Source organism: Erigeron canadensis, chromosome 2 (genome assembly GCF_010389155.1).
Source record: "Erigeron canadensis isolate Cc75 chromosome 2, C_canadensis_v1, whole genome shotgun sequence".
NCBI classification, from domain to species: Eukaryota; Viridiplantae; Streptophyta; class Magnoliopsida; order Asterales; family Asteraceae; genus Erigeron; species Erigeron canadensis.
In genome coordinates this window covers 34,950,520-34,961,420 of record NC_057762.1, presented here as the reverse complement: position 1 = coordinate 34,961,420, position 10,901 = coordinate 34,950,520, and the positions used below count along the sequence as shown (strand labels likewise).

The 10,901-nt window shown below is 31.7% G+C and overlaps 2 protein-coding genes across 3 annotated transcripts; one reads left to right on the top strand and one right to left on the bottom strand.

Moving 5' to 3' along the window:
* The first annotated feature begins 291 nt into the window (after nt 1-291).
* LOC122588889 lies at nt 292-1,949 on the top strand. Of its 2 annotated transcripts, none has more exons than XM_043761110.1 (3): nt 292-499; nt 1,150-1,239; nt 1,357-1,949. In XM_043761110.1, the coding sequence occupies exons 2-3, from the start codon at nt 1,159-1,161 to the stop codon at nt 1,795-1,797; spliced, it is 522 nt and encodes a 173-aa protein (XP_043617045.1). In that variant the 5' UTR covers nt 292-499; nt 1,150-1,158; the 3' UTR covers nt 1,798-1,949. The 2 variants fall into 2 exon arrangements, with proteins under 2 accessions (XP_043617045.1, XP_043617044.1); XM_043761109.1 differs by having other exon boundaries at nt 293-499; nt 1,083-1,239.
* Nucleotides 1,950-6,139: 4,190 nt separating this feature from the next.
* LOC122587285 (BTB/POZ domain-containing protein SR1IP1-like) lies at nt 6,140-10,455 on the bottom strand. The gene is made up of 5 exons (XM_043759408.1): nt 10,159-10,455; nt 9,939-10,008; nt 9,242-9,853; nt 8,366-8,890; nt 6,140-6,865 (listed from the first exon to the last, which is right to left on the bottom strand). The coding sequence occupies exons 1-5, from the start codon at nt 10,188-10,190 to the stop codon at nt 6,335-6,337; spliced, it is 1,770 nt and encodes a 589-aa protein (XP_043615343.1). The 5' UTR covers nt 10,191-10,455; the 3' UTR covers nt 6,140-6,334.
* Nucleotides 10,456-10,901: the final 446 nt, after the last annotated feature.

Below are 10,901 nucleotides of genomic sequence, written 5' to 3'. Positions count from 1 at the left end.
ATCCCAAGAAAATTGTTTCATGGGGCTATTATTAGAAATGGGAACAAAATCAGATAAAATTAACAATAGCTTAAAGACTTTAAACAGGTAAAATTACAAAAAACAATATCAAATCAATCGTTATAATTCTAATAAAAATATCTCCTTTGTAGCTAGCTTAACAACCAAACAAATTTTAAAATTATGAAGATGAGGATTGTAAGGTGTCATCCTTAAGTTATTATCATGCGTATCAAACAAACTGGTTAGCTGTTTGTGGCTATTTTATATTACAACTGTGAGTTGTAAGCAATACATACAATAAAAAGAAACACCCCAACCCCACCCCCTCGATCTCCTCCATAACCTTATTGCCCTCCTTCTAATATGCTTTACTATTTCTAGCTTCTAGTTTATTGGAACACAATCACTACTAGAAACTCTTTGAGTACTTGTTGAAAACCTCTTCTTTACTATCAACTTACTTTATTAGTAGTCTTTGCCACTTCTAATTAAAAAGGTTAGAAACCCTAATTATTCTTCTTCTTCATTGTCATCCCATTTGTGCAAATCACTTTTTCCACATACTTTGTTGATATAATTGCTTCTTTCCTACCCCGTGGTTTTTCACATAAATCTTGATTTGTATCTGCTTTATCTTTATACTTCTATATGGTATATGCATATATATGTGAGTTTTTTTCCGGTAAAAAGTTGTCACCCTGGTTAAATTATATTTGATTTTTTTAAGGTATATACATATATATGTGATCATATGAACTTTTGTGCTTGGTTAATTTCGTGTTCTTTGTCAATCATTTGCTTCACTAATTGAGTACTATCATGAGTTCATCACTTTGATGAGATCATAATTTTATTTTATTTTTGTCATTTGTAACAAAAAATTAAAACTGATTAAGGTTCTAGCTAGCTTCTAGTGTCGTAATACAATTATTTTAATTTATTACAATGAATGTGGCATGTGAATAAAACAAACCAAAAAAAGAATCTTGTATACACATTTCCTTCTTAACTTTATGTGTGTTACATTGGAGCCATGCATTTCAATATCTTATATATGTATATGCTTTCTACAAATGCAGTTCTCAACAGATTGGAATCTTCACAAAACTCTGATTTTCTTTCCTTTTCTTCCATTGAATATTGAAGGAGAGAAAAATGGACAAGTTTGTTCAGCCATATGATAAAGAATGCATGAAGATGGCCATGTTAAAGCATGAAGAAACCTTCAAAGAACAGGTATATATAGCTAGATGCATGATTTAATAATAATTGTGTCATAAATATAATCTAATAATTATACTTGTCTTTTATGATTAATTTAGTATTAATTAATTTATGATGATTCATTTGAAGGTATATGAGCTTCATAGATTGTATCAAATTCAGAAGATGCTAATGAAGAATATGCATATAATAAGCACACAAAACCATCAAGAAAACATATGCTTCAATAATAATAATCAACAACAGATCAATAAGAGCAATTTTGATTTGGAACAACCCGCAAGTAATAAAGAGTACAAGCTAGATGATGATCAATATATTGTGGAAGACGAGTGTGAAATCGAGCTCACGTTGGCTCCAACAAGTTTTAACCGAAGGAGGAGCATGACGAATAAGCCCAAATCATTCGAACCGGTGCCAAGTTTTTCGTCGTCTTCATCAGGGTCGAGTCACATAAAGAGAGTAGATAGAATTACAAGAAACAACACTTCTTCTTCTTCTTCTACAGATAGAACATCACTCAAACAGCCTCCATGGATGTATCAAGTTTTAAGTTTAAAGATGACTTGATATAAAAGACAATTGGAGATCATGAACTCAAGAAAAGATCAATGTTTGGTATAATATTTCAAGATTTTAATATTTAGCTAGGTTTTTTAATCAATTTTTCTACTCAAGGACACTACTGATTTGTTTGTTTTTGTGAAGTTTCTAGTTTTCTTTCTTTCTTCTTTTTTTTTCCCTCTCAATGATCGAGCTAGTTGAGGTTAGTTTTTAGAAAGAAAATCTTCTACTTTTTCCTAGAACATGCTACTAGGACATGTACCTAGTACATTAAAGCTTGTAAATTGACTAATTTGGCACTTTGCAATGATGGTTGTCTCTCTAGTCTTTTGTGTGAAAATTTCATATGTATCTTTTGGAAAGAAAAAAAAAAGTAGCTTTATTTGTAACCAAGTTTTGCTCTTTATGATGGGCATGCGTTATCAATTCGTAACGGATGAATTTGTCAAAGTGTTTACGTTTGGCTAGCTAGTAGTATTATTGATGGTAAAATGGATGATGTATGTGAGGGGTGGGGGCAACCATATCTCATGATAGAACACAAGTACACAATGATACGTTAGCAATATTATGGATAAGTGGAATCAATAAGTTGCATTGTAGAATGTCCACGTCTATCTTTGAGATGAAACTAGCTAATTTGTTAGGTTCCATGTACAGTTCTTAAGCCATTACATAAAATATATATATATAAAGCAAACATATGTACTTGACATGCATTTTTTTAAATATATTTAATTTAAGGTTTCTAGCTTGTGTCTCCTTGGTACATTCATATTAATATATCCATCTTCCTTCGTAATCATCATCCTATGAAAGTGTTCAAGAGAAAGGTTATGGAAAATGTAATCTAGTGACTCTCACCTGTTGAGTGTAAGGACATCTAACGATCAGGGCCGATTATAAGGAAACTTAGATCTATGACAAGCTTGAAGAAATACCCCTAATCTAAGAACAATAAATTTAACTCAGGGGCCTAAAAACCAAAATATGTTGTACCTAACCTCTTAAGCACCAATCAAAATGCTAATAGTTTATTAATAAAGGTATAGACACTATATAAAATATAAGTTTTACACATATATGTTTATATAAAATTTAAAAATATAGGCTCCTGAAAAATCGGACTTCGGACGGTCGTCCACTTTGTCCAAATCCCAAGCCCCCCATGCTAACGACGTTTAATTACTGATAGCCTAACATAACTACATAAGATGTAGTCTTTTTTGATTCAGTTATTATGTAATAATATTTATGGTATAGCTCTCATGCCAAGGAAAAACTCTATTCGATTGAATGGATGGCTCCAAACCATATTTCTTTCTGTTAATACCGTTGGTGTTAAATAGAAAGTCTTGTTATAAAATACTAACCATATGGGTTATAGTCAAGTTTGAATAAAATAATTATACATTTATCATAAAATTTAAAAAGTTAACTTTTAATATGAAACATATAATTTATTATAAACATGAGGTTATATTTAACATTTTCATAAAGAAAATAAAACTACCAAATTAAGTAATTAAGAATTATAAATTATTAGTTAATATTCAAAGTCTCAAAGTTTACAATTACAATAATTTCGAACATTACTCTTCATGTTAAAAATAATATTTCATATTAGCACTGAAACTTGAGTATTAGCTAGTGATGTTTTTAACTTGTAGGCTTAAGTATATATACTAAAGGTCGGTAAAACCTAGTTTTTTTTAAGCATTATTTACCATGCAACAAGATTCAACAGTGAATTCTTGTATGTATATTTACCTTTAACCGCTTGTTTCCAAAATAATTTGTCAAGATCCAAAAGGTAAAAGGTCAACATTAATGTTTCAGGAAGATATAATCTCCCATGTGTTTCCAGGGAGAAAATAGAAAATAAAGGTTCAAGTCAATTATTATTCTTTCTTTAAAACCATGGAGACATGTTGGGGAGTTTCTTATTAATTAGAATGCTTTTCAAGTACCTAAAATTGAAAAGCTAGGGGGGAAGAATCGTATCCAAATGACAAATAAATATATATGGCATCTTTTTAAGTACATGTTCATTAATTGATTGATTGGATTTAGTTAATTAGAATATCTTACATAATAAATCACATTTAAAAATATATCACATGAATAAACATTAGTTAGCCAACACCACAAACGCATACAAATCTATTGTTTATTATACTTATCGTACTTTAACATTATAAAATTAGTTACAATTAAACTTAAAGTTGATATGATATTTCCATTAATACTTATACTTTACGTAATAAGAAAAAAAACTCATTCTTATGAAATTCAGCAAATATAGTTACTATGAATCAATGCCAAACCCATAAATATAGTTGGGCATATAAATTTGAACATGAGCTTTTCCTTGTTTAAGTTATATGAAGATAACAAATTATTCTTCTATCCGGAGATACTAATTTCACAAACTTTCCAAAAATTTGTCTTGCCACACTGAAGTTGTTTACTTAAAGTGGGATCCGAATGATGTGACATCGTAGAAAACAAGACTTTTACCCCGATCTCCTACTGATTTTGCGGTAGTAAATAGTTAATTTTGTAATATAGTGTTAATGAGATATCTATAAAATGAATAAGATAACATATACTTTTCTATTATTCATGTAAGATATATATTTATCCTCAAAAATAGATGCCTGATATGATCATGCATAACCCATTTATTTATTGGCATATAGATTTTATTTCGTTTTCCCCCTTATCTTGCACACTTAATTTTGTTATATATTTTGATTTTCTTTAATGCGTATTCTTACGGCTACTAATTAGTCATATTATTTTTCAATATGCACTTCATGTTTAATCATGAAATATAATAATCAATAAACAAAATTTGAAAGCTAATCTTAACCAGCTAATACCTAATATTCTTGAAATTTCACCAACCAACTTGCTAATTAATTTTAATTATGATTAAATATATATATTGCCGACTCCAACATTAGGGAGAGTTGAGGGCATATTTTGTCTGCCATTATATTGCCACTAGATTCTCCTTCCATATGAGTGACACAACCTGTGTTTTCAATATAAGAAATGATAATAGTATCATCATTTTTTATTAATCTATCACAAGATACAAGATTTCCAACATATAAAACAAGTCAGTGTTATATATATGTGGTAGATTAATTACTTGTGGTGGTACATTTATCACTTCCCTTTCAATATATCTTATACTCTACATCCATAAAATATGCTACTAAAGTTTTCTTGTTAATTATGCATCATTGCTTTGAAAGCACACATTATATTATATATTACAATATAGTATAGTATGGATATCAAAATCTACGGTTCACAATTTTGGATACTCGGATATCCAACATTTTAGATACGGATATTAAAATCGGAAAAATTTTATATACAACCAATATTAAATCCTTAATTACATATTTATCCAATTAAAATTAATAATTACATATTTACTTAACTTTAAGCTAGATTATATCACATTTACCCAAATCACAAGATATGTTTACAAATTCCATGTGTGTTGTTGGATTTTCAAATGTACGCAAAGTCTAATAACTAAGAACCATGATATTAGACTTAATTGGGCAAATAATGATATGAGATACAAGAGAAAAACTTGACCAGCTTGTACGATTGATTGTGGTGTGGTACAATTGCAACATGACTACAACTTGGTTTCACATCCGAAACTCGAATATTCAAATTAACAGATATCTCATATTAATTAAACATCCCTAGAAATGATGATAATTAGCTTTAGAAAGGCATGCGCCACTGCTAGTTTGTCTGTCATGTTTTTGCTTTTTCACACAGCTTTTTTATTTATTTATTTAAATTAATTAACTTATTTGAAAAGCTCTCAATCATTTCGAACTTATATCCCCACAAACTCCCCTTAACAATTAACATCATCATTCCAACTTCAGTTCTCTGCCTTTTCTAAAGTTCCTTTTTTTTTTTTTTTAAAAAGAAAAAGAAGTTAACTGCTACTAATAGTTCTTTGATTCATCATTCTTCTACGCAAACATAACTTTATAAAGAAAGAAAACATTTAAAGTTTTTTTAGAACTTTTTTCTTCTTCTTCTAAAGTGTAAAATTCGTCTATGTCAGATAGATGTACAAGTTGAAGTCATTACATGTTTAATTAGATACATATATCACCTTCGTATCATTGTAACGATCAACGCTCAAAGCACGTACGAATCCGACCCGATTAATCACTAGCAGCCCACATCCCACTTGTATAAAGCTATATATAGCAGCACTTCACAATAACGTACAAGTTATAACTAATATAGACGAAAATATATATGTAGCATATCAATATTTTTTTTATAGTTCCACAGATACAGGGGAAAATTCTATACTTACTATATGTACTATGTAGCATATATCCATGGTTGAGGAGTTCAATGTTTATTAAACTTTTATATATATATATTACAAATAAATTTACATACATATATATGACACACAAATATATAATAGACATAAAAAAATAAAAATTACTCATGGTAGAAGTTTTCTTGCAAAATATGCAAATCAAGAAATGGAATGTCTTCTGTCTTTACTTGGCTTATTTCTACCTCTGGTACCAGAAGGTAAAATCCCATCAGCACGTAGAAACGGTGTAAATTTACTGAGCCTTTTTGACATAGAATTGATAAAAGATTTCCGAGGTAGTGGTGGCTTATCAGCAGAATAACGTATGGAAGATGCAGGGCTGCCTAGTGGAGATTTGTAAACAGATGATGACTTTTCCGCTTCTTTTAATCTCATTTTCAACTTCAGAAGCTCAAATTTAAGGTCCTGGTTTTCTTTTTTCAACCGTGAGAGCTCATCTGTCGACTGTTGGTTGTTGTTAGAAGGTAGAGCCGTTTGGTCCATTACTATTAAACCACCATCCATAGTGTCTCTTAACCGTTGTTGTTCATGGTAAAGTACTTGAACTACAGTTTGCACAGGAAGCCGGTCATTTTGGGCTGCGTGTGCGCAGGCTTCACGTGACAGCTTTTGGCAATCCATCAAGCTGCATACTTTCTTTCTTTCTATATCGCTTAATGTAGGATGGGCCTGTATAGAGTCATGGATAAATGTTAAACAAGCAGTTCAAATGAAATTAGGAGTGTATCCATCTTAAGTATGTAATAACACGGTTATGAGTCTTTTAGATGTTTACCATTTTCCTTAAGTATTAGAAGTCGCTAGTTATATTAAAACCCCAGTGAATGACTGTTACTATATTACAAGCACGTAGTTTAGATATATATACCTGTCTGATATATTGATTCATACTATTATTATGGGCTGTGGTGTGTGATCATATATACTCTTAGTCCTGTAGACCTAGGTCAGTTTCCATGTGGGTGTGATGGTTAACATCACAGTTTTTCTGTTCTATGATTTGTTAGCTTCATTTGTGGCAATATAAATCGGGTGACTGGCAATAAGACTGTTTAGGCTTGAACTCGAGACTTTGTGCTATTTGTGACAGAGATGCCCCCACCCATTACCAAATTAGCAACAACTCATTGGCTATTTGTTAGCTTCATGCCCTTGGTATCTTTCTTTTAATTGGTGTCAACCTCTTTTTGTTGTATGCTTTATAGAAAACTAAGGAGATATATGAAGAATCCAATAGATGACATTGATGTAAGCATATTAGGTAGCCGAATTAGAAAGATTAAAACTATATAAAAGTGAAAAGGATGGCCACTCCCACTATCCCCACCCTGAATACTCAGCCGAGTGTCATGTCGTACACTTATTAGATTAACGTATCTATAAATGGAATGTTTCAGGTTGTGCTTCATTTTAACAGTTTAAGAGAAAGAATAGAAAAAACTCAAACGGGTAGAAAAACTCCCCATAGTGTATTCCCTCCTAATATCATTTTATTCGAGAGACTAGATTGTTACTGAAAAAATATGATTTATGTAAAATGACATTTGACACACTAGTTTCCCTGAAAAAGGAGTAGGAAAATTACTTAATTGCATATTATTATTTGAGTGAGCCATCAGCCCATCACCAAGAGTTTGCAGGTTCAAGTCTCACTTGAGACATAGGTGTATTATAGGTGTATGAGTCTTTGATTTACAGAGAAGAAAAAAACATTTGACAAACTAGAAATTATAGATAAGAAAAAAAATTTTACTGGACAAACATTGTTTGTCAAGGCATCAAGACCTGGCTCATGCAAAATTTACTAGGTTTGGCCCGTTACCCAACCCACCCGTTTGGCCTCTAAAGTAAATATCATGTGTTTGATTGTTTGTTTGTTGTCACTATTATTTTGTGTGATTGCTGATCTTAGAAATGATACAAGTTAGTACTTTTTACTCATATGACTCTTGGTTAATCTTTACTGACCAGCAGCACAACCTGGTTTCCCTGAACCTTTTTTTCCCCCTATTCTCTCTTATGTTTTGATACTTTTTTTGGCTTCATAAGTAAGTAAACCTAAATAATTATTAAAAACAACTTTTAATAAAAAAAGGTTAAAACCTTTTGTTTTGTGTTCGACGTCGGTCAAGACAGAAAAAAGGAAGGGAGAAACTTTTAACAACTTGCCTTCAAGAAAATATCAATGGCTCTATACATTCCATCCTCTGATACCTTTGCTTGCTCTGGAATATGTTCAGCAAGATTTATAAATTTTGACACCGGCAAGTTACGATCAGAAGCTATTTCTGCAAGATAGCTCTCCATTAGCTTCCCAACTTTCTCCATGTCGCTTTGATGAGGAGAAACATATTCTTCATCACGGGCCCCTTCTAACTCGTATTCAAGATAATTCATCATCACTCGTTCTACAGAATCTACATCAAACAATGTATCGCCATGAAAGTGAAAAGAAGGAATTAATATGTCATCCAAAACTGCCTGCCCCAGTTGTAATCCCATTCGTTTCTCCAAATCTAGCCTACAAGCCATTGTTGTTTCAAGGTAAATGGCAGCTCTAAGCAACATTGATAGAAAGCTAACCGACATTGCATTCCTTTCTCTTGGTAGAAGGCTGACTATAGTTTCTAAAACTATTCGCTTCTCGAGTTCATTTTTTGGCTCAATTTGTTTCTTGCTCTTTGTGAATATCTCCTGTTTGATGTTAGAATACACATGAAAAAATGAAAAAAAATATGCCAGATTAGCAATCTAACAACTGTACATAAACACATTATAAGTTGGTGAGTCGTATAAAAGGCTTATAAATTTGCTCATGTTTCAATTTCAAGTAACTAAGGTTGTGCTGTGAAAATGCATGTCTTTCAAAGGGGAATTTTATTGAAAAATTCTATCAAGAACCAGCTGATTGATTTAGGATGTCCATGGAAATTCCAAATAAAAATGATGCTAATTGATAATAAGTGATGTCCCATTATTTTAAAATTTTGTTTAAAAAAGAATTCTGGAAATGCAGCTAGTATAATAATAAGAGAGAGATCTTACTAAGCCTCGGAGACATTTTTGGGCGTAAAGCATTAAAATTGGACCAAGTGCATAATGTTTAAATCCTCTAGAAATCATTGCAAGAAGAACCCTTTGAAAGATATCGATTCTAAGTACAATTAAATCTTCAGCCCACCAATCAACTACAGCTTTTGGGAACGGCGATGATGAAGAAGAAGAATATAAAGCACCTTCTGAACCACCAGACGACAAAAACTGGCTTTCTTTGGTAACAATGAATGCAATGGTGTCTATACATCGGTTGATCAATTTTACTTTTTCAGCCATTGGTAAAAGGGTTGCTGCTGATTGCAAAATGGAAACTGCACTTGGTAAGGTCTTGAGTCCCACTTCAGTTAGATAGGATTCAGATCTTGATACAAGATTTCCAATTGCATAATCCTCTGTCATTTCAAGATATTCCCCCACACATCTCACCATGGCGATATTTTCTGTTGATAATTCAAAATTTATTCCATAACAGAACTTTGCTGCAAGCTCAAATCCTTCAGGCCCTCCTGGGACATCAGGAATTTCTACTACTAAATGATCAATGTCTCTAGGGTCAGACACTATTTTTTGCATATAACCACACTTTGAAACCAATGGAAACTGCATAGAGTCAAATTTTAATTTGTCACAATTTAGACAAGCAGTTCGACAGTTACATAATAAACGAAGCATAGAAAAAGTATACCTTATGTAATGAAAAAGATACACCTCCTGCAAGAACCGTAACATCACTTGGGTCATCCTGGGAGAAGCTCCTGTTAGCATTAAAATAACACTTATTAGATCTTCCTTTGTGTCCGTAATCAATATAGCTATAGACTATAGACTCTCTCTCTATATATATATATATAAAACACAAATTCTAAATTTTAAAGGGAATAAGATGGAGAAGAATGAAAGCAAACCAATCACTAGTTCTCTTCATGATATTGGTCATAAGCTCCTCTCTCGATTAATCCCTAAGCGCATATTAAATGACAATGGGTCGCACACTACCTCTTGCAGAAACATCCACCATGACCAATAATGAACATTACCATGTTCTATATTACACCATATATAGCAAATATTTTACAATAGTACATACATTTTACTTGTTAGTTATACAAATCTAGCTAAAGCAAACTATCAAACTAAAATACTCAATGAGTTGTTTCTTTCATTTTCCTAAACCATTATCTAGCATTAAATGTAGGTTTTTAATCTGTAACATGTCAAACAATCAACATCTTTCATATAATACCCCCATGATAGATAGTACCATTTGGCTAAAAAGGACAATGTGCAGGGACAGATAGCTAAAAATTTCTAGAGTTTTGTAAGGTTGGTATTGAATTTGTGAGTGTGTGGTGGTGATCAGTACCAATGGGATTTGGAGTATTTGGCCAAAAGATTACAAAATTCTCATATTGACAGTGTGACACATTTAATTAATCACCACATAATGTGTATCTATTTTGAACTAAGATAAACACTCTTAAAATTGTCCCAAGAAAATAAATTTCAAGATTTTAGTTACTTACATGATCAACTAAGATCCTAAATGTCAAGGATACAAAGTTCTGTCATGAACAGGGCATTGGAGAGACTATTTCTTGACAGCTAAGCTCCTAACTCCTAAATGCGACTATTAAACAAATTAAAAACA